The sequence below is a fragment of the Carassius gibelio genome, chromosome B2 (genome assembly GCF_023724105.1).
Source record: "Carassius gibelio isolate Cgi1373 ecotype wild population from Czech Republic chromosome B2, carGib1.2-hapl.c, whole genome shotgun sequence".
Taxonomy (NCBI): Eukaryota; Metazoa; Chordata; class Actinopteri; order Cypriniformes; family Cyprinidae; genus Carassius; species Carassius gibelio.
In genome coordinates this window covers 7,273,971-7,295,774 of record NC_068397.1, presented here as the reverse complement: position 1 = coordinate 7,295,774, position 21,804 = coordinate 7,273,971, and the positions used below count along the sequence as shown (strand labels likewise).

General features: G+C 36.7%; 2 protein-coding genes across 4 annotated transcripts; both read right to left on the bottom strand.

Annotated features, from left to right (window-relative positions):
* Positions 1-1,403: 1,403 nt before the first annotated feature.
* Positions 1,404-5,606, bottom strand: fuz (fuzzy planar cell polarity protein). Of its 3 annotated transcripts, none has more exons than XM_052549586.1 (2): positions 5,246-5,606; positions 1,404-3,832 (listed from the first exon to the last, which is right to left on the bottom strand). In XM_052549586.1, the coding sequence occupies exon 2, from the start codon at positions 3,763-3,765 to the stop codon at positions 2,485-2,487; it is 1,281 nt and encodes a 426-aa protein (XP_052405546.1). In that variant the 5' UTR covers positions 3,766-3,832; positions 5,246-5,606; the 3' UTR covers positions 1,404-2,484. The 3 variants fall into 3 exon arrangements, with proteins under 3 accessions (XP_052405546.1, XP_052405545.1, XP_052405547.1); XM_052549585.1 differs by having other exon boundaries at positions 5,241-5,605; XM_052549587.1 differs by lacking the exon at positions 5,246-5,606 and adding an exon at positions 4,912-5,228.
* A 13,500-nt stretch (positions 5,607-19,106) lies between these two features.
* On the bottom strand, positions 19,107-21,151 carry zgc:92744 (uncharacterized protein LOC436846 homolog). The gene is made up of 3 exons (XM_052549651.1): positions 20,955-21,151; positions 20,620-20,695; positions 19,107-19,816 (listed from the first exon to the last, which is right to left on the bottom strand). The coding sequence occupies exons 1-3, from the start codon at positions 21,033-21,035 to the stop codon at positions 19,776-19,778; spliced, it is 198 nt and encodes a 65-aa protein (XP_052405611.1). The 5' UTR covers positions 21,036-21,151; the 3' UTR covers positions 19,107-19,775.
* Positions 21,152-21,804: the final 653 nt, after the last annotated feature.

Below are 21,804 nucleotides of genomic sequence, written 5' to 3'. Positions count from 1 at the left end.
ACACCGCCCATCAAGCCTAAGAGGTAATCTATAGAAATTGTGCACATGTCCATCGTCCTTTATGCACAACTGCCAAAGATTAATTCATGTGGATTCTGTGATGAAATATAGCCCCAAAATCCATATATTACTTTTAAGTCACAACAAAGGAAAACTTTTAAAACTGTTCTTTAGAAACTAAATGTGTTGTAATAGTATTAATAACATTTCAAACGGGACAAAAAGGTCAACAGTGGCACAGTAAACAGTAGCCCTCCAGTAAAAGTGTTTATAATTGTATATGCACTTGTACAAAGACTAATGATGACAGCTTTGAGGTAAGAATTTACTATTCATTTAACTGCAACAGATAACCTGTAACTTCCCTGATTATGTGGTTAGAAGCATTAACAGGCACTCAGAGTGTTATTGAAGATTAATAACAACAGATGAAGTTAGTGACACAAGCCAATGCCTGCTACTCCTATTCTGTGATATAATGTCTGATCTAATACTCGAGCTAGTTTTCCAGCGAGACAAGGGATAGGCTGTACAGTCAGGGGCACCATAGACTTCCATTGTGAATGCCTTTCTATCAACGCATTGTCTTTGCAAACTGAGGCATGTCACAGATCTTAACTGGTATTTATTGCGGATTATCCCTTTATTAGAGCAAAGATAATGAGACCGGGTGTGGAAGAAATGCTTGATATAAAACATGCCATATTTATTTTTATTCTTTTTAGCCTTTTATAGAGCTTATGTATACTTCAAGGATATTTCAGCTTTGTGTCGAACAGACTGCATTGATCTTTGACTCGAAGGAGTGACTCAGGGAAAAAGACATGATAAGTTGAATTTGTTAATGGATAATTATTTATGAACCAAATAACAAGGACTAGGACTTTAGTTGCTGCAAATTTCATACCCCATAAAAAAAACAACACACACCTCTTCCGACAATCATACGGATTAATAAATCTTCATAATAAAATGTTTTACAGAAACCCAGGACTGGACTTCTATCCTAAGTGCATGCAATAAAAACAGTGATACTTCCTTTCAACACATCATGCACATTCAATTTATTTTGTCATCATTCCTTTTTTTATTTTCTCAATTGTTGCATGCAATTGCAGATTAACTATTGTGCTGGCTGTACAGGACAGTGCTATTTATATTTAAAATAAGGTGTAAACGTGTAATTACAATGTTCATTGCAGCAATACTCACACCCAATATCCTCTCTTTATTTAACTTGCAAGTGTTTACTTCCTTTCCATCACCCACTCTTGTTTCAAAAATAAAGATCTCTGTTCTTGGAACATACTATGATTGGACAGCAGGGGGCGTGGTTACACAGATTTCTGCTGATTTTTACAAATAAAATATGTGGTTCAGAAATAATAATGATGAATGCAGAATAATACAGAATGATTTTATTCCATTGTTGGTGCTGAAACATGAAAATATAACTGCAGCGTAAGGAAACAAAAAAAAAATCTAAAGATGCATATGTATAAATTCACACCACAATTTCAAACATATTATAAAACTAATTTGTTCACCAGTGTCATTAAGTGAAAATTCACATAAACAGCTTTCGAAATAATGTTATGTTGGTCCTCATTGCCAAACACAGCTTCCATTCAATGTTTCATAACAACACAAAGTATGTGTATCACAGTGTGAACGCTACACATAAACAGTTATACAGTAGTCATTAAGTGCTTTTGAGTCTATATTTTGATTCACTTTCTAGAATCACATCTGTTTATACCCTTTTTTTATCCAACACCTAAGTACTTAAACAGTTACAGTAAAGGAATATTAGAAACACTTTACAATAAGGTTCAATTTGTTAGTTAATGCAGTAGGTATCACTAACTAACAATGAATAATCCTTTTTATTCCTTATGCATACAGCATGTGTATGCATATGTTAATTTATAAATCTGCTGTATTGTTCAATTTTTAATTCATACTATAATCTTCTTTAAAAATAAAACTGTATTAGTAGATGCAGAAATAACATTACAGTAATATTAATAAATGGCTTACATAGACAAAAAGTCTTCTTTTGATTAATATACAACAAGGCATGAGCCTGATGATCACAGCCAGAAATTGCCAGTGACCAGTTAAAGGGATGGTTCACCCGAACGGAAAGCTCTGTCATCATTTACTCACCCTCATGTCGCTCCAAATCTGCATGTCAATACAAAAGAAGATATTTGGAAACATGTCTTGCCATTTTCTCTCAATGTAATTCACTGATGTTTTTAAATTTTTTATTGTATGGACTATTTTTGGAAGATTTGTTTTTCGAAAGAAAACACAAACTCAAACAGGTCATATAAGGACAAGAGGGTAAGAAAATGATGACAGTGTTGTAATTTTATGTGAACTATTCTCTACTATTAATAATGCTTGAGCTGTTCATTTTTGCAAATCCAGTAAATCTGGTTACTGGTTAAGTAACCCATACATGTCCAAACCAGTGCTCTAAAAACCAGTTGCAGCAGTAATCGCTGAGAGAGTCTGTGTAGCCACAGTACGCAAGGCAAACGTGGGCACAGAGAGATCCATGAGGAGGAAGAGCTGGTGTTGGGAACTCTGCAGGCCATAACACTTACACTCATCTGTGACAAGGTAACACTGCACAGGGACGTGGGTAAAACCCTGAGAGAAATCCTCTGAGGTAGTCAAGGCTGATGAGACTGATACCTCCTGAGGGTTAAAATATCGAGTCATAGCAAATGTATAAAAAAGACGGAGGAGCTCCAAGCGCCTGCCTGACGAGAGGAGAGGCGTAGCCTCCGAAGGAGCGCCACTGCGAACCCGAGGGCAGACGGTGACGGCACGGCGAGATTCACGGTTGATGAGGAGAAGCGCCTGGATGTCCCAGCGAAGGCTAACAGACGGGGGAAGAGTAGAATGTTTGGCCTGCTCCAAACAGCTACGCAGGTTCTCCACAAAAGGGGACCAAAAACGACCGATAAGCTCATTCTCTGCCTTGTATAAAGAGGGTTTGGGGCCACAGAGGACGCACACGTGAACTCCAGGCAGTAGCTGGAAACTGAGTAAGCGAATTGCGACGGTAGGACTTCCTTGGGGAAGGAAGACGGGGTAGTCACATGAAGATGCGCCGGAGAGCGAGTGCACCAAGACTGAGAGCACAACAACTTCCTGGGACGACAGTCGAGACCACCACTTCTCCGTGGCCTGTGCCACACGGCCGTGCACCAGCAGACAGCCAAATTCACTCTCCGCTGCTTGTGTAAAGGAGTCTAGGGCTTCCTGAAGCAAGCCTGAGTTGGAGAGAAGCAAACAGTCAGCGCACTGCGTCAGATCTCCCATGAATCCCTGTTCGTCACTGACGCGCTCCAGGAGTAGGTCAATCAGGCGGTAGCATGAACGCAACTCCCGTTTTAGCCGCTCCACATTGCGCATGTTTGCCAGCTCGTCCTGTCCCAGGACCAGGACCATGCAGTTCCACACATTCTCCAGCAGGCGGCGCAGCTGCAGCTCACTGATGGCAGGACCCCCGCCGCCGCTCACCGCAATCAGCATCAGGCTCTCCTGAAAGACCCCCCAGACCACACGGCTCCCTCGATCTGTCTCACAGCTCATTAACTGAGCCCCGTGGCCGGCGCCAAACATATGGACACCATTTAGGGAGCCGATGATGGAAAAGGGAAGCTGCTTTGCGGAGCCTCGTGAGAACAGAGGGACCCCACTGGTGGATGTCAGGCACAGAAGTTGGAGGGTCTCTGCTTGCAGCATAGTGAATGTAGACCGGGATGGAAAGTGGCTCTAAACACCAATCAGTGATGGAGACATCTTAAAAAGCCTTTAGGTGCACAAAGACAAAAGAAATGAACACATTAGATCTTCAACATTGAACATACTGCAAAAGACAAACACTGACATGACAACTGTGCGCGGTGAGATGGGGTAAGATGCCCTCCAGTCCTAATGTGCTTTATTTTTTTATTCTAACATGTTTAGATGCAAGTTAAGCATGTGCAGCATGATGATGCAACAGCCAATTTGGCATTAATGGAAACTGATTTCCAGAATCCAGAATTTTTATTTTTTATTTTAGTTGTTGTCATAGCACAAACTGTAACATTATTCATTGAATCATTTAGCAACTTATAAAAGAGGACAATAGAATTAAAAAAAATTATAATACATAAAAAGAAAACAAGTTAGAATTTTAATTAGTAATAAATAAAAAAAAGTAGATAGAATAGAAATAGAATATAGAGTGCTAGTGTTAGAGGGTCAAGTGTAGATGGAAGAGAATGTGGCTATAGCCATTTCTTGAAGAAACTCGAGTTGGACGAGTCATTCCACCAGCAGGGAATGGATAAACTAAAAGTCAATCCCACCCACTTCTTTAAAGAATGTATTAACTATGTTTATTAATATGTAGGTATTAATGTTAATACATAATAATATATTTATTATTAAAATATATATTAATTAATGATCCTGTTCATTTTATATTATTTGTATTTAATATGATATAATACTTTATATAACATACTAAATCAATTGTGCCATTGTGTTTTGTCAATTTAGCTGAATAATTGAATAACCGATGACAAAGCAGAACCCCAGTAAAAGAGATTAGTCTTAAGTACATTTATTTTAATACATATACAAGTACATATACTTATGTAAATGATTATAAATATATGTACATGTTTAATTGCCCATATTTGAATTGAAGACACGTGACAGTCTATTTGAGACATTATGCTTTCTAACTCAATGCACTCAATAGGTTTTAATGCATATCAAAGATGAGTATATCTGAAATATATATTTGACTCATGTAATAAATAAATAATAACCGGCGAAATCCACACATTTTTTATAATAATACTAGTCACAAAACTTGATCCACAAATCCCTCATTACCTAAAAGGGAAAAACACCTCGAGTTTGCCCCGGGCAGCATCTTAATGTTCCCCTTTACTAACTGGAAAAGCTGGTCTTCATGTGAAGTGTATGCTAGCGTCACACATCTGCGTCAAAATGACGAAATTATTTTTGCTTGTGTATTCTTCGTCAGTCTTAATTGTGAACAAACCTGCTAACGTTGATCCACGCCGAAACATTCACAGTCTGCTGTAATACGTGTTAGTTCGCATAAGTTTGACCAGAGGTTTTTCCACACACAGTTAAGCCGTTAATGACTTGAGTAGACAACTGCTAATAAGAAAAAAACAATTCAATAATGGTCTTGCCTGACTTCGAGAGTTGTAAACTTCACGTATCCACAGCAACATCTCAGCGGTTCCGCTCTTCTTCGCAGCCAATGAAAGTAAAAGAGAACTGGTGGCTCCATACCGCCACCTTCCGGAGACTATATGTGAACGCAAGTACAGTCTATAAAACACTTCATGATCTTGTTGTTGGTTCCGTTTAGAATTATTCAGCACTGAACTGCAATCTGAGGGATTATATTTATTTTTAGGGGTTCAAGCACGCAGTGCTGAAACCCTATTGTAATTGTTAGGATTTTTATTATTATTATTAGGGGTTCAAGCACGCAGTGCTGAAACCCTATTGTAATTGTTAGGATTTTTATTATTATTATTATTAGGGGTTCAAGCACGCAGTGCTGAAACCCTCTTGTAATTGTTAGGATTTTTAGGGGTTCAAGCACGCAGTGCTGAAACCCTATTGTAATTGTTAAGATTTTTATTATTATTATTATTCTTCCGCCTTAAAACTGAACGTGCAGCCCAAACCGTAAGGCCTAGAGAGCTGAAACTTGGTCAGATGGTAGTAGTCCTGCTCGCTACTCAGATACAAAAAACCGGCCCAATCGGCCTAACGGGGGCGCTACTGCGCAAAAAACTAAAATTTTAGACATTTTTGGCCGCAGGTCGTAAACCGTTAGCCATAGACTCAAAAACATGGCATCGTTGCAATCCTTGGGTTAGCCCGAACAAAAGTGCACAGCTGCTTTTTTAGCTCTACGACGCACCGTTTTCGCGCAAAATCGAGCTATATCCGAAACCTACTTTTGAGAACTAGTCCTAGGATTTTCAACCAATCGGAACCAAACCACTGCAGAAATATTCCCTGGACACTCAATATCAATAATTATCAAAAAAAAGTTGAAATTTCGATTCTTACGCGAAACAGTACGTCAAAAAGCGTCTATGCTAACATTAGCCAAGTGTTATTTTGACTATAACTCTTGAACGGAATGAGATATCTTCACCAAACTTGGTACACGTATGTATGAGCTCAATCTTTGGTCAAATCAAAAAAATTGCACATCTTTGCCACTTGGGGGCGCTATAAGATAGAAAAAACACATAAATGGCTATAACTAGGCAATCGTTGGCTCGATTGACTTGAAAATTGGTATGCAATGTCTTGGTCTGAAGGGGCACAAGTACCTATGAGGACATTTGCATATCTCAAAAAACATGGCCGCCATTGGCCAAACAAATTTAAGCACCTATTTGAAAGGGTTAACGGAAGTTGATCGGAACGAAACTCACTGGGTACGTTCGACTCATGAACCTTAAGGGCTGTAAGAATTTTGAAAGAAATCGGCCACTAGTTGGCGCTAACGAGTTTTATGGCTCTGTAACCACGTGGTGTTTCACATATCAACACAATATGCATATCATTTGATAGATCTCCTCATAATGCACAACTTTGCCTCAAGAACCATTGCTGTCAATCAAATCGTTCAATTGTTATTCACAAATATGTTAAAAACCTACTTTTGCGAACTAGTCCTAGGTTTTTTGTCCGATCGGAACCAAACCACTGCAGTAATATTCTGTGGACTCTCTAGATCAATAATTATCAAAAAAATGTTGAATTTTGTACTTTGGTTAGCTTTAAATGGGTAATTTAGAAAAGGGGGATGGCCAAACATACCCCAAAGCCTATAAAACCTAAACGAAAACTCAAAACTTTATGAACCTTGGTGAAAACATGTAACACGTGACTCTTAACAAGCATGCAAAGTTTCATGGAGATCGGATCATAGGTGGCGCTTTAACAGTTGAAAAAGCCTCAATAACACACATTTTCAATAGAAAATGATCACAATTTGTAGAACATGTTCATACATTCACACAAACACTAGATCTTCATATCATATGATATATCTCCTCTTTGTGAACAACTTTGCCTCAAGGAGCGAAGATGTCAATCAAATCGTTCAATTGTTATTCACAAATATATTAAAAACTTACTTTTGCGAACTAGTCCTAGGTTTTTTACCTGATCGAAACCAAACCACTGCAGTAATTTTCTCTGGACACTCTAGATCAATAATTATCAAAAAAATATTGAATTTTGTCTTTTGGTTAGCTATAACTGGCTAAATTAGAAAAGGGGCGTGACCAAAATACCCAAGAGCATATAAAACCTAAACGAAAACTCAAAACTTTATGAAACTTGTTGAAAACATGTAACAGGTGACTCTTAACAAGCATGCAAAGTTTCATGGAGATCGGACCATAGGTGGCGCTATAACAGTAAAAAAGGTCTCAAAACATAAGATTTATATGGTAAATGGCTTCAAATTGTCTGAAAATGCTCATTTATTCACATAAACACTAGATCTTCATATCATATGATAGATCTCCTCATTCTGAACAACTTCTGGGACCAATGTTGTCAATAAAGCTGTTAATGAAATATTCAAGGTTATTTAAAAAAGTTACTTTGGCAAAGTAGTCCAAGGCTTTAAGCTGAAAATCAATAAAACCACTGAAGTACAATTCTCTAGACTCTGAAGGTCAATAATTATCAAAAACATGTTGAACAATTGCATTTGGACAACTATAAACCAGTGATGTATAGTATGTTCTTGTCACAGTGTACACAAAGGCCTATCAATACAAACAGAAAGCCCACAAATGATCAAAACTGTGTAAAATAATGCCTAATTTCATTCTAAACAAGCATGCAACATTTAAGAGGGATTAGGCAAAAAAACACTAAGAGTTATAAAGGATTAACACATTGATGTATGAGATATTGCCATTTATAACCACTTGATGGCAGCGGAAACCACTAATGGGCTCATTCAGCTAACTTAAACAGTACAGTTGAAAGGATGTATGAATTAATGCCTAAACAATAAAAAAACACTGTTACAACATTTCAAATCTCACCGAGTTAAAGTTTTCCATTTTGTTCATACAGACATATCAGTTTTTAAAATTTTACCACATTATGATTACAGTGAAACCTGAAAATGACATCTAAAATCTTAAAAACGAGTTTAATCATTTAATTTCAGTGTGTGTGTCTGTCTGTTAGCCTATTCTCCATTTTGGATGTCTTTAACGGTCATCCATACGTCCAGGTTGGCTCTGACCACCTAAGATGCCTTAAATGCTTGAACCCCGTAAATGCTGCTTGCAGCTTTAATTATTATTATTATTATTCTTCCGCCCTAGAACTGAACGTGCAGCCCAAACCGTAAGGCCTAGAGAGCTGAAATTTGGACAGATCGTAGAGCTCATTTTGGGGAGAACTTATCAAAGTCTTAGCCCAATCGGCCTAACGGGGGCGCTACAGCGCAAAAAACTAAAATTTTGGACATTTTTGGCCGCAGATCGTAAACCGTTAGCCGTAGACTCAAAAACAAGGCATCGTTGCAATCCTTGGGTTAGCCCGAACAAAAGTGCACAGCTGCATTTTTTGCTCTACGACGCACCGTTTTCTCGCAAAATCGAGCTATATCCGAAACCTACTTTTGCGAACTAGTCTTAGGATTTTTAACCAATCGGAATCAAACCACTTCAGAAATATTCCCTGGACACTCAATATCAATAATTATCAAAAAAAAGTTGAAATTTCAATTCTTACGCGAAACAGTACACCAAAAAGCGTCTATGCTAACGTTAGCCAAATGCTATTTTAGCTATAACTCTTGAACGGAATGAGATATCTTCACCAAACTTGGTACACATATGTATGAGCTCAATCTTTGGTCATACAAAAAAAATTGCGCATCTCTGCCACTTGGGGGCGCTATAAGATTGAAAAAACACATAAATGGCTATAACTAGGCAACCGTTGGCTCGATCGACTTGAAAATTGGTATGCAGTGTCTTGGTCTGAAGGGGCACAAGTACCTATGAGGACATTTGCATATCTCAAAAAAACATGGCCGCCATTGGCCAAACAATTTTAAGCACCTATTTGAAAGGGTTAACGGATGTTGATCGGAACAAAACTCGCTGGGTACGTTCAACTCATGAACCTTAAGGTCTGTAAGAATTTTGAAAGAAATCGGCCACTAGTTGGCGCTAACGAGTTTTATGGCTCTGTAATCACGTGGTGTTTCAAATATCAACGAAATATGCATATCATTTGATAGATCTCCTCATAATGCACAACTTTGCCTCAAGAACCATTGCTGTCAATCAAATTGTTCAAATGTTATTCACAAATATGTTAAAAACCTACTTTTACGAACTAGTCCTAGGTTTTTTGTCCGATCGGAACCAAACCACTGCAGTAATATTCTGTGGACTCTCTAGATCAATAATTATCAAAAAAATGTTGAATTTTGTCCTTTGGTTAGCTGTAAAGGGGTAATTTAGTAAAAGGGGTGTGGCCAAACATACCCCAAAGCCTATAAAACCTAAACGAAAACTCAAAACTTTATGAAACTTCGTGGAATCATGTATCAGGTGACTCTTAACAAGCATGCAAAGTTTCATGGAGATCGGATCATAGGTGGCGCTATAACAGTTGAAAAAGCCTCAAAAACAAACATTTTCAATAGAAAATGATCACAATTTGTAGGACATGTTCATACATTCACACAAACACTAGATCTTCATATCATATGATAGATCTCCTCTTTGTGAACAACTTTGCCTCAAGGAGCGAAGATGTCAATCAAATCGTTCAATTGTTATTCACAAATATGTTAAAAACTTACTTTTGCGAACTAGTCCCAGATTTTTTACCCGATCGAAACCAAACCACTGCAGTAATTTTCTCTGGACTCTCTAGATCAATAATTATCAAAAAAATGTTGAATTTTGTCCTTTGGTTAGCTTTAACTGGCTAAATTAGAAAAGGGGCGTGACCAAAATACCCAAAAGCATATAAAACCTAAACGAAAACTCAAAACTTTATGAAACTTGGTGAAAACATGTAACAGGTGACTCTTAACAAGCATGCAAATTTTCATGGAGATCGGACCACAGGTGGCGCTATGACAGTAGAAAAGGTCTCAAAACATAAGATTGATATGGTAAATGGCCTCAAATTGTCTGAAAATGCTCATATATTCACATAAACACTAGATCTTCATATCATATGATAGATCTCCTCATTCTGAACAACTTTTGGGACCAATGTTGTCAATAAAGCTGTTAATTAAATATTGAAGATTATTTAAAAAAGTCACTTTGGCAAAGTAGTCCAAGGCTTTAAGCTGAAAATCAATAAAACCACTGAAGTACAATTCTCTAGACTCTGAAGGTCAATAATAATGAAAAACATGTTGAAAAATTGCATTTGGACAACTATAAACCAGTGATTGTATAATATGTTCTTTTCACAGTGTACACAAAGGCCTATTTATACAAACAGAAAGCCCACAAACTATCAAAACTGTGTAAAATAAAGCCTAATTTCATTCTAAACAAGCATGCAAAATTTAAGAGAGATTGGGCAAAAAACTTTACACTATAACAGTTATGTTTAAAAACAGTGTTGTTTGAGTAAATGCAACCACTAGATGGCAGCGGAAGACCACTAATGGGCTCATTCAGCAAATTGAAACAGTACTTTTGAGAAGATTTATGAATTCATGCCTAAACAATAAAAAAAAAAAACACTGTTACAACATTTTAAATCTCACTGAGTTAAAGTTTTCCATTTTGTTCATACAGACTTACCAGTTTTAAAAATTTTGCCACATTATGATTACAGTGAAACCTGAAAATGACATCCAAACTCTTAAAACTAGTTTAATCATTTAATTTCAGTGCGTGTGTCTGTCTGTCAGCCTATTCTCCGTTTTGGATGTGTTTAACTGTCATCCGTACATCCAGGTTGGCTCAGACCACCTCAGAGGCCTTAATGTGCTTGAACCCCGTAAATGCTGCTTGCAGCTTTAATTAGGGGTTCAAGCACGCAGTGCTGAAACCCTCTTGTAATTGTTAGGATTTTTATTATTATTATTATTCTTCCGCCCTAGAACTGAACGTGCAGCCCAAACCGTAAGGCCTAGAGAGCTGAAATTTGGACAGATCGTAGAGCTCATTTTGGGGAGAACTTATCAAAGTCTTAGCCCAATCGGCCTAACGGGGGCGCTACAGCGCAAAAAACTAAAATTTTGGACATTTTTGGCCGCAGATCGTAAACCGTTAGCCGTAGACTCAAAAACAAGGCATCGTTGCAATCCTTGGGTTAGCCCGAACAAAAGTGCACAGCTGCATTTTTTGCTCTACGACGCACCGTTTTCTCGCAAAATCGAGCTATATCCGAAACCTACTTTTGCGAACTAGTCTTAGGATTTTTAACCAATCGGAATCAAACCACTTCAGAAATATTCCCTGGACACTCAATATCAATAATTATCAAAAAAAAGTTGAAATTTCAATTCTTACGCGAAACAGTACACCAAAAAGCGTCTATGCTAACGTTAGCCAAATGCTATTTTAGCTATAACTCTTGAACGGAATGAGATATCTTCACCAAACTTGGTACACATATCTATGAGCTCAATCTTTGGTCATACAAAAAAAATTGCGCATCTCTGCCACTTGGGGGCGCTATAAGATCGAAAAAACACATAAATGGCTATAACTAGGCAACCGTTGGCTCGATCGACTTGAAAATTGGTATGCAGTGTCTTGGTCTGAAGGGGCACAAGTACCTATGAGGACATTTGCATATCTCAAAAAAACATGGCCGCCATTGGCCAAACAATTTTAAGCACCTATTTGAAAGGGTTAACGGATGTTGATCGGAACAAAACTCGCTGGGTACGTTCAACTCATGAACCTTAAGGTCTGTAAGAATTTTGAAAGAAATCGGCCACTAGTTGGCGCTAACGAGTTTTATGGCTCTGTAATCACGTGGTGTTTCACATATCAACGAAATATGCATATCATTTGATAGATCTCCTCATAATGCACAACTTTGCCTCAAGAACCATTGCTGTCAATCAAATTGTTCAAATGTTATTCACAAATATGTTAAAAACCTACTTTTACGAACTAGTCCTAGGTTTTTTGTCCGATCGGAACCAAACCACTGCAGTAATATTCTGTGGACTCTCTAGATCAATAATTATCAAAAAAATGTTGAATTTTGTCCTTTGGTTAGCTGTAAAGGGGTAATTTAGTAAAAGGGGTGTGGCCAAACATACCCCAAAGCCTATAAAACCTAAACGAAAACTCAAAACTTTATGAAACTTCGTGGAATCATGTATCAGGTGACTCTTAACAAGCATGCAAAGTTTCATGGAGATCGGATCATAGGTGGCGCTATAACAGTTGAAAAAGCCTCAAAAACAAACATTTTCAATAGAAAATGATCACAATTTGTAGGACATGTTCATACATTCACACAAACACTAGATCTTCATATCATATGATAGATCTCCTCTTTGTGAACAACTTTGCCTCAAGGAGCGAAGATGTCAATCAAATCGTTCAATTGGTATTCACAAATATGTCAAAAACTTACTTTTGCGAACTAGTCCCAGATTTTTTACCCGATCGAAACCAAACCACTGCAGTAATTTTCTCTGGACTCTCTAGATCAATAATTATCAAAAAAATGTAGAATTTTGTCCTTTGGTTAGCTTTAACTGGCTAAATTAGAAAAGGGGCGTGACCAAAATACCCAAAAGCATAAAAAACCTAAACGAAAACTCAAAACTTTATGAAACTTGGTGAAAACATGTAACAGGTGACTCTTAACAAGCATGCAAATTTTCATGGAGATCGGACCACAGGTGGCGCTATGACAGTAGAAAAGGTCTCAAAACATAAGATTGATATGGTAAATGGCCTCAAATTGTCTGAAAATGCTCATATATTCACATAAACACTAGATCTTCATATCATATGATAGATCTCCTCATTCTGAACAACTTTTGGGACCAATGTTGTCAATAAAGCTGTTAATTAAATATTGAAGATTATTTAAAAAAGTTACTTTGGCAAAGTAGTCCAAGGCTTTAAGCTGAAAATCAATAAAACCACTGAAGTACAATTCTCTAGACTCTGAAGGTCAATAATAATGAAAAACATGTTGAAAAATTGCATTTGGACAACTATAAACCAGTGATTGTATAATATGTTCTTTTCACAGTGTACACAAAGGCCTATTTATACAAACAGAAAGCCCACAAACTATCAAAACTGTGTAAAATAAAGCCTAATTTCATTCTAAACAAGCATGCAAAATTTAAGAGAGATTGGGCAAAAAACTTTACACTATAACAGTTATGTTTAAAAACAGTGTTGTTTGAGTAAATGCAACCACTAGATGGCAGCGGAAGACCACTAATGGGCTCATTCAGCAAATTGAAACAGTACTTTTGAGAAGATTTATGAATTCATGCCTAAACAATAATAAAAAAAAAACACTGTTACAACATTTTAAATCTCACTGAGTTAAAGTTTTCCATTTTGTTCATACAGACTTACCAGTTTTAAAAATTTTGCCACATTATGATTACAGTGAAACCTGAAAATGACATCCAAACTCTTAAAACTAGTTTAATCATTTAATTTCAGTGCGTGTGTCTGTCTGTCAGCCTATTCTCCGTTTTGGATGTGTTTAACTGTCATCCGTACATCCAGGTTGGCTCTGACCACCTCAGAGGCCTTAAATGCTTGAACCCCGGTAAAATGCTGCTTGCAGCTTTAATTATTATTATTATTATTATTCTTCCGCCCTAGAACTGAACGTGCAGCCCAAACCGTAAGGCCTAGAGAGCTGAAATTTGGACAGATCGTAGAGCTCATTTTGGGGAGAACTTATCAAAGTCTCAGCCCAATCGGCCAAACGGGGGCGCTATAGCGCAAAAAACAAAAATTTTGGACGTTTTTGGCCGTGAATCGTAAACCGTTAGCCATAAACTCAAAAACATTGCATCATAGCAATCCTTGGGTTAGCCCGAACAAAAGTGCACGGCGCCTTTTTGGGGTCTACGACGCACCGTTTTCTCGCAAAATCGAGCTATATCCGAAACCTACTTTTGCGAACTAGTCCTAGGATTTTCAACCAATCAGAACCAAACCACTTCATAAATATTCCCTGGACACTCAATATCAATAATTATCAAAAAAAAGTTGAAATTTCAATTCTTACGCGAAACAGTACACCAAAAAGCGTCTATGCTAACGTTAGCCAAATACTATTTTGACTATAACTCTTGAACGGAATGAGATATCTTCACCAAAATTGGTACACATATGTATGAGCTCAATCTTTGGTCAAATAAAAAAAATTGCATATCTCTGCCACTTGGGGGCGCAATAAGATTTAAAAAACACATAAATGGCTATAACCAGGCAACCGTTGGCTCGATCGACTTGAAAATTGGTATGCAGTGTCTTGGTCTGAAGGGACACAAGTACCTATGAGGACATTTGCATATCTCAAAAAACATGGCCGCCATTGGCCAAACAACTTTAAGCACCTATTTGAAAGGGTTAACGGATGTTCATCGGAACGAAACTCGCTGGGTACGTTCGACTCATGAACCTTAAGGTCTGTAAGAATTTTGAAAGAAATTGGCCACTAGTTGGCGCTAACGAGTTTTATGGCTCTGTAATCACGTGGTGTTTCACATATCAACACAATATTCATATCATTTGATAGATCTTCTCATAATGCACAACTTTGCCTCAAGAACCATTGCTGTCAATCAAATCGTTCAATTGTTATTCACAAATATGTTAAAAACCTACTTTTGCGAACTAGTCCTAGGTTTTTTGTCCGATCGGAACCAAACCACTGCAGTAATAATCTGTGGACTCTCTAGATCAATAATTATCAAAAAAATGTTAAATTTTGTACTTTGGTTAGCGTTAAAGGGGTAATTAAGAAAAGGGGTGTGGCCAAACATACCCCAAAGCCTATAAAACCTAAACAAAAACTCTAAACTTTATGAAACTAGGGAAAAACATGTAACAGGTGACTCTTAACAAGCATGCAAAGTTTCATGGAGATCGGACCATAGGTGGCGCTATAACAGTAGAAAAGGTCTCAAAACACAAGATTTATATGGTAAATGGCCTCAAATTGTTTGAAAATGCTAATATATTCTCTCAAAAACACTAGATCTTCACATCAAATGATAGATCTCCTCATTCTGAACAACTTTGCCTCTGGGACCAATGTTGTCAATAAAGCTGTTAATTAAATATTCAAGATTATTTAAAAAAGTTACTTTGCCAAAGTAGTCCAAGGCTTTAAGCTGAAAATCAATAAAACCACTGAAGTACAATTCTCTAGACTCTGAAGGTCAATAATTATCAAAAACATGTTGAACAATTGCATTTGGACAACTATAAACCAGTAATTTTATAATATGTTATTTTCACAGTGTACACAAAGGCCTATTAATACAAACAGAAAGCCCACAAATTATCAAAACTGTGTAAAATAATGCCTAATTTCATTCTAAACAAGCATTCAAAATTTAAGAGAGATTGGGCAAAAAACATTACACTATAACAGTTATGTTTAAAAACAGTGTTGTTTGAGTAAATGCAATTTATAACCACTAGATGGCAGCGGAAGACCACTAATGGGCTCATTAAGCAAATTGAAACAGTACTTTTGAGAAGATTTATGAATTCATGCCTAAACAATAAATAAAAAACACTGTTACAACATTTTAAATCTCACTGAGTTAAAGTTTTCCATTTTGTTCATACAGACTTATCAGTTTTTAAAATTTTGCCACATTATGATTACAGTGAAACCTGAAAATGACATCCAAACTCTTAAAAACTACTTTAATCATTTAATTTCAGTGCGTGTGTCTGTCTGTCAGCCTATTCTCCGTTTTGGATGTGTTTAACTGTCATCCATACGTCCAGGTTGGCTCAGACCACCTCAGAGGCCTTAATGTGCTTGAACCCCGTAAATGCTGCTTGCAGCTTTAATTATTATTATTATTCTTCCGCCCTAGAACTGAACGTGCAGCCCAAACCGTAAGGCCTAGAGAGCTGAAATTTGGACAGATCGTAGAGCTCATTTTGGGGAGAACTTATCAAAGTCTCAGCCCAATCGGCCAAACGGGGGCGCTATAGCGCAAAAAACTAAAATTTTGGACGTTTTTGGCCGTGAATCGTAAACCGTTAGCCATAAACTCAAAAACATGGCATCATAGCAATCCTTGGGTTAGCCCGAACAAAAGTGCACGGCGCCTTTTTGGGGTCTACGACGCACCGTTTTCTCGCAAAATCGAGCTATATCCGAAACCTACTTTTGCGAACTAGTCCTAGGATTTTCAACCAATCAGAACCAAACCACTTCAGAAATATTCCCTGGACACTCAATATCAATAATTATCAAAAAAAAGTTGAAATTTCAATTTTTACGCGAAACAGTACGCCAAAAAGCGTCTATAGTAACGTTGGCCAAATGCTATTTTAACTATAACTCTTGAACGGAATGAGATAACTTCACCAAACTTGGTACACATATGTACGAGCTCAATTTTGGGTAAAATAAAAAAAAATGCGCATCTCTGCCACTTGGGGGCGCAATAAGATAGAAAAAACACATAAATGGCTATAACTAGGCAACCGTTGGCTCGATCGACTTGAAAATTGGTATGCAGTGTCTTGGTCTGAAGGGGCACAAGTACCTATGAGGACATTTGCATATCTCAAAAAACATGGCCGCCATTGGCCAAACAATTTTAAGCACCTATTTGAAAGGGTTAACGGATGTTGATCGGAACGAAACTCGCTGGGTACGTTCGACTCATGAACCTTAAGGTCTGTAAGAATTTTGAAAGAAATCGGCCACTAGTTGGCGCTAACGAGTTTTATGGCTCTGTAATCACGTGGTGTTTCACATATCAACACAATATGCATATCATTTGATAGATCTCCTCATAATGCACAACTTTGCCTCAAGAACCATTGCTGTCAATCAAATCGTTCAATTGTTATTCACAAATATGTTAAAAACCTACTTTTGCGAACTAGTCCTAGGTTTTTTGCCCGATCAGAACCAAACCACTGCAGTAATATTCTGTGGACTCTCTAGATCAATAATTATCAAAAAAATGTTGAATTTTGTCCTTTGGTTAGCTGTAAACGGGTAATTTAGAAAAAGGGGTGTGGCCAAACATACCCCAAAGCCTATAAAACCTAAACGAAAACTCAAAACTTTATGAAACTAGGTGAAATCATGTAACAGGTGACTCTCAACAAGGCTGCAAAGTTTCATGGAGATTGATCCATAGGTGGCGCTATAACAGTAGAAAAGGTCTCATAACACAAGATTTAGATGGTAAATGGCCTAAAACTGTTTGAAAATGCACATATATTCACTCAAAAACACTAAATCTTCATATCATATGATAGATCTCCTCATTCTGAAAAACTTTGCCTCTGGGACCAATTTTGTCAATAAATCTGTTAATTAAATATTCAAGATTATTTGAAAAAGTTACTTTGGCAAAGTATTCTAAGGCTTTAAGCTGAAAATCAATAAAACCACTGAAGTACAATTCTCTAGACTCAGAAGGTCAATAATTATCAAAAACATGTTGAACAATTGCATTTGGACAACTATAAACCAGTAATTTTATAATATGTTATTTGCATAGTGTACACAAAGGCCTATTAATACAAACAGAAAGCCCACAAATTATCAAAACTGTGTAAAATAATGCATAATTTCATTCTAAACGAGCCTGCCATATTTAAGAGATATTGGGCAAAGAACACTAAGATTTAAAAGGATTAACACATTGATGTATGAGAAATTGCCATTTATAACCACTAGATGGCAGCAGAAAACCACTAATGGGCTCATTCAGCTAACTTAAACTGTACAGTTGAAAGGATGTAATGCCTAAACAATACAAAAAACACTCTTACAACATTTCAAATCGCATTGAGTTAAAGTTTTCCATTTTGTTCATTCAGACATATCAGTTTTTAAAATTTTGCCACATTATGATTACAGTGAAACCTGAAAATGACATCTAAAATCTTAAAAACGAGTTTAATCATTTAATTTCAGTGTGTGTGTCTGTCTGTTAGCCTATTCTCCATTTTGGATGTGTTTAACGACCATCCATATATGTCCAGGTTGGCTCTGACCACCTAAGATGCCTTAAGTGCTTGAACCCCGTAAATGCTGCTTGCAGCTTTAATTATTATTATTATTATTATTATTATTATTTTAACAGGAATTAGCAACCAAAAATGGAATTTAAGACATGCCACAAGCCACAATTATTCACTGGCATGTTTAAAATTGTGGGGGAAAAAAAGTTCAAATCAAATACATTATTATTATTATTTTTTGTACATTTATAATTTAAATGGGTCTTGCTACTGTGTTCTTTTTAAAACACGCAAAGTATTGTTTTAACCATGCCACAAAAAAAAAAAAAAAAAAAAAAAAAAAAAAAAAAAACTGAGATCAAATCAAAGCAGTATATTTAATGCCACTTATTATAAAGAATTAAATAGTTCATACCAAAATGAATGAATTTCACACCTTGAAATGCAATCAACTCTGTATTGACTCTCATTGTGTGACTCTTACACTTGACCAGTCAAATGTAAACCACTGGATATCTCTGAGTGATGCTGTTGTCTTTGGCATTGCTTAAGCATACGCTATCCATCTAATCAAGCCAAAGAAAGTAATTAATCATTTAAACAGTGAAGAAATCATGACAGAATGTAATCAATCACAGTCATGGACGGGACTCCATTTTTCCTCAACCGCACAAACTTCAGTCAGAAAATTTCTGGTGAGAACATGGTTCGTTGTTTTTAGTCCTTTTAAGCCAGTATAAACCGATGAAAGATGGTTCGTTTCATTTAACCTACTAGACTCTTATTTCCTCAACTAACTGATAATTCTCTCACACACAACGCATGTCATTTTAAAAACATTTTATTTTAGTCCAGCTCTTTTCCTGTTCCTCTTTACGCCATCATAGCATACAGTATATAGCATCATCAGTTCTGAAAAAGCTTAATTGCTAAGCCTCATTTCTATCATGGTAAACAGTACCACAATGACAAGAATATGTGCCAGAGAACTAAATTATTCCATATTCAAGAAAGGAGGAGGCAGCTATTAAATTACAAAGAAAACAAGTACAAGAAAAGTAATTCAATGTAATTGTACATTTGTGATTTAGATTTGCTGACTGGCTTTTCATTCGTAATACTTTATCCTGTGCAAACTACAAAATGGCTGTTTTGGGGGTCCCAAAAATCCAACATAAAGACATTAAATAATTTCTGCACAATTATTTTAGGAATGAATGAGAAATCAAGAATTACAAATCACATTGCTGTCTTTTCAAGATTTTTACATTACATCAAGGTAGATTGACAGAAAATAACATTACAATTGATCGGAATGCAATTTTATGGCTTTTAGATTTTTCTTCATTAACAAGGCACCAGAGAGGAATGATAGGATTGTTGCACCTCATAGAAGATAAATCAATAAAATCGGCAAAAAGCCTTAAAGAAAGGCTCCTTGGCAGAGTCGCAGAACTGGCAAGGAGTGGATACTTGAGACATCACTGGTCCTCTTTACATGCCCATTCGGATGCTCTGAATGATCTGGAATATTGCTGAGGAGAAGAAAAAAAAAAAGTGTGACATTACAGAAAAGTGTAGGAGGAAGTCAATCTTAACATACTTTTTTGGGTATATAATGGGACATTGCATTAGTGGATATCTAGGTTTCATCCCGCTTTTGCCTCATAAAAGTAAAAAGTAATCTGTATTTCCAAAAAGAGTGTTATCTCTAACAAAGCAAAACTTATTATTTTGTGGATCGATTCAAACAAAAATATTGCAAAATCATACAAGGAACAAAAGTTAGGGCAAGATGACCAAAAACATGCAACGCAAATATAATTTGTACAAAGCGAACAGATTCTTGAAAGCAATGACTAAAAACTCTGCGAGAGCTGACGGCAACCCAGAAGAATGTGCCACATCAGATCTGGATGGTGCGGTTTATGACGTTGTCAAAAAGACTACATCTTTAAAGCTATGTCTCAAAGCCTCCAAGCTGGCAATGAGATCCACTACCTTTCCTGTGAGTACTTAAGTGGCTGTTGGAAATGTTCTTCAATGCTGTTTCCAGAATAGTAACACCTGCAGATCCACGTGTTGCACCCAGTGAAATCAAGCAGATAAACTCATGCTATCAGTCCGGCCTTGTCCATGTAAACAGTGTGCATTATTATCTCAGCCTTCACTACAGTGCAAGGTCTCACAGTGTGTGCCAATAAATGAGTGGAGGTCTGCTTTGTCTGCCTACCTTGGGCTAAACAAAAAGTACAGCATATGCTAGTACAAAAATAAAATACCATCTAATGTAATGCGTTTCTCATTTGATGTTCATGTATTTGTGTTGGTTACTCACCTGAACCACAGACAACAAAGATGAACAGCGCCAAGAGCCACGGTCCTACCGAGACTTTATCATCACTGACGTTTCTCTGCGTGAATTTACAGTCAAGTCAGATGAAAATGTGCATTTTCGTTGTCATTTAATTGTAGTAGTGCAGTGGGATTTAGCAATGAAAGTATATACACATTGCAGTATTAAGAACCACTATTTTACTGCAAAACTAGTAACTCTTTATATTAATAGTTTAATCAAACGTCTTACTTTACAATATGTTAATTTAATACACTACATTAAGTTAATTTGACTTCTGTTGATACGCTATCGAAGATCACGAAGAGTTGCGTTACCGAGGATTTGACGTTGCCTCTCTGGGTGATGTTTTTGCTGTGTTTCTCGTTGGCCATACGAATCCTCTGTTTGGCGACCATCGTTGCAGATGCTGGTGGTTTGTGAAGTGAGCTGGAGACGGTCACAAATGTGACGAATACAAATTAGTGAGGATGAAGAGAAAACGACGTCGATTTTTGTCTACGTACCACGTACCCAGAATGTAAGCTCCGCCCACACCGGAAGAACGCAAATGGGCTGACGCTCGGAACCGCCCAGCTTTTTGAAAAGAACGTTAACACGATGTTTGCTAAAATTAGCTCTTAACATTTTGTGTCAGCCTTGCGTAGTGTGTCATACAGCTTGTTAAACCTTTTTTATCGATAATACCTTAAATTGGGATATAAATCTGGGATTCTTGCACAGTGTCTGTGGTATTCTTATTAAGTTACATGCAAGTTATATTTGGTTTAAAACAGCCAGTAGTGTAACATTATTTATATAGCAACTACTGATTTATTGTACAGGAATTGTCTAATAAAATGGACAGTTCTTACTCAAAGTTTTCATTTGTGTATAAAAAAATAAAATAAAAATCTTATTTGTGTATTAAAAAATGTAATTAATACTATAATTTGACATGTAATAAAGAAAAATTATATCAAAATAATAGTAAGTATTTATTTAGTTTCTGGCTTTTTTTCGAGATAGATAGACCTACAGAAATGGTAAAAAAAAAAAACAACGAAATTATTCACAATCTTATGTTCAATTTTGACTCCTTTGCGGGGAAGAGACCAGATTAATTCCACGACCAAATTCCATTGAACGTGTATCTGAAAAGATGATGTGGGACAAGCTTTTTAATAT